The following is a 1,099-nucleotide window of genomic DNA, read 5'->3' as shown; positions in this document are numbered from 1 at the left end:
GGGGGGGGAGGGGGGAGGGGCGGGTCCTACCACACTTATCCACCACACCGAATTCAACTGAGCAAACGGCTCAACCTTGTCGTGACCCCCGCAGACAATGGGCGCTCACCAAGACGATGTGCAAACACGTCATCTCGCCACATCTTCCTCTGGCGGTGATGTCATCCTCGGGACAAAAACAACACGCACCTTCCGACCGCCGCCGTCTTTTTTTAAAAAACAGCTGCGCCGTTTTAAAAATGTTATAATTCATCATTAAGAGGAAAAAAGAGAAAAGGAATTAGACTCAGTCTCCGTCAGCAGCAGCAGAGAGAAGCTAAAGGATCAGACGCTTTTTATTCATCACTGGGTCGAGTTCTTAAAGACGAACACGACATTTTATCATCTTCATTATTAAACTGAACAAAAACTGACATAATGAAGTTGTTTTTCTTTCCTTGGTAACGTACCTGAGCTAAACATCTCATATACAGTAAATATATATATATAAACACAGAGAGGACACATACAGTTTTCTTGATCTGTTGATACAAGAAAAGAAGAAGATCCTGTTTTTCTTTGATTTAAAACCTTCACAAATGTTTTTCCAACAGAGCGCAGGAACACAAGGTTACTGATGTTTCCAGAGCGTCACATTAAAAGCTCTGGTAGTTTGATGGGTGCAGACCAGTTTCCAGGAAGCAAAATATAAAAGTCTGTGTTTCTGGGGGACTGTAAAACACTCGAGACATATCAACCTTGCAGCTCTAAAACTCACCTGCTTTTCCATTTTGTTCAGTTTTCACGTGCGGAGGAGAAACGCGTCGGGGGGGGGAGGGGCTCCTGTGCTGCTGGGGTTCAGGTGCTTTCACAGGAGGTGTCTGAGGGTGCGAGGCCGGACCCCGTCCCTCCGCCGTTACCGGCAGGTGACCGTTCGGAGAGGAGGCCGTGGAGTCGGGAGTCTGGCGTTCTGCAGCCGCCGCCGCCGCTTTCTGCTGCACCTGAGAGAACGCCACCAGGGACTGCATGGCGTTGTTGAAGGTGTCGTGATGCTGGACGAGCTGGCGAACCCATTTAGACAAACCTGAGGTCACACACACACACACACACACACACACAC

The 1,099-nt window shown here is 48.6% G+C and overlaps 1 protein-coding gene across 1 annotated transcript in view; it reads right to left on the bottom strand.

The window, feature by feature from the left end:
- brip1 (BRCA1 interacting helicase 1) overlaps positions 1–1,099 on the bottom strand; it is a 51,254-nt gene that overhangs the window by 14,816 nt on the left and 35,339 nt on the right. The window contains exon 17 of the mRNA XM_087177758.1: positions 758–1,078. Coding sequence (XP_087033884.1) covers positions 758–1,078 — 321 coding nt within the window. The remainder of the gene's footprint in view (positions 1–757; positions 1,079–1,099) is intronic.

The sequence above is a fragment of the Seriola lalandi genome, unplaced genomic scaffold (assembly GCF_002814215.2).
Source record: "Seriola lalandi dorsalis isolate HSWRI2012SDOR001 ecotype SW California unplaced genomic scaffold, Sedor1 jcf7180002054646, whole genome shotgun sequence".
NCBI lineage: Eukaryota > Metazoa > Chordata > Actinopteri > Carangiformes > Carangidae > Seriola > Seriola lalandi.
The sequence above is the reverse complement of the archived record's forward strand: the minus strand, read 5'-3'. Positions and strand labels throughout refer to the sequence as shown.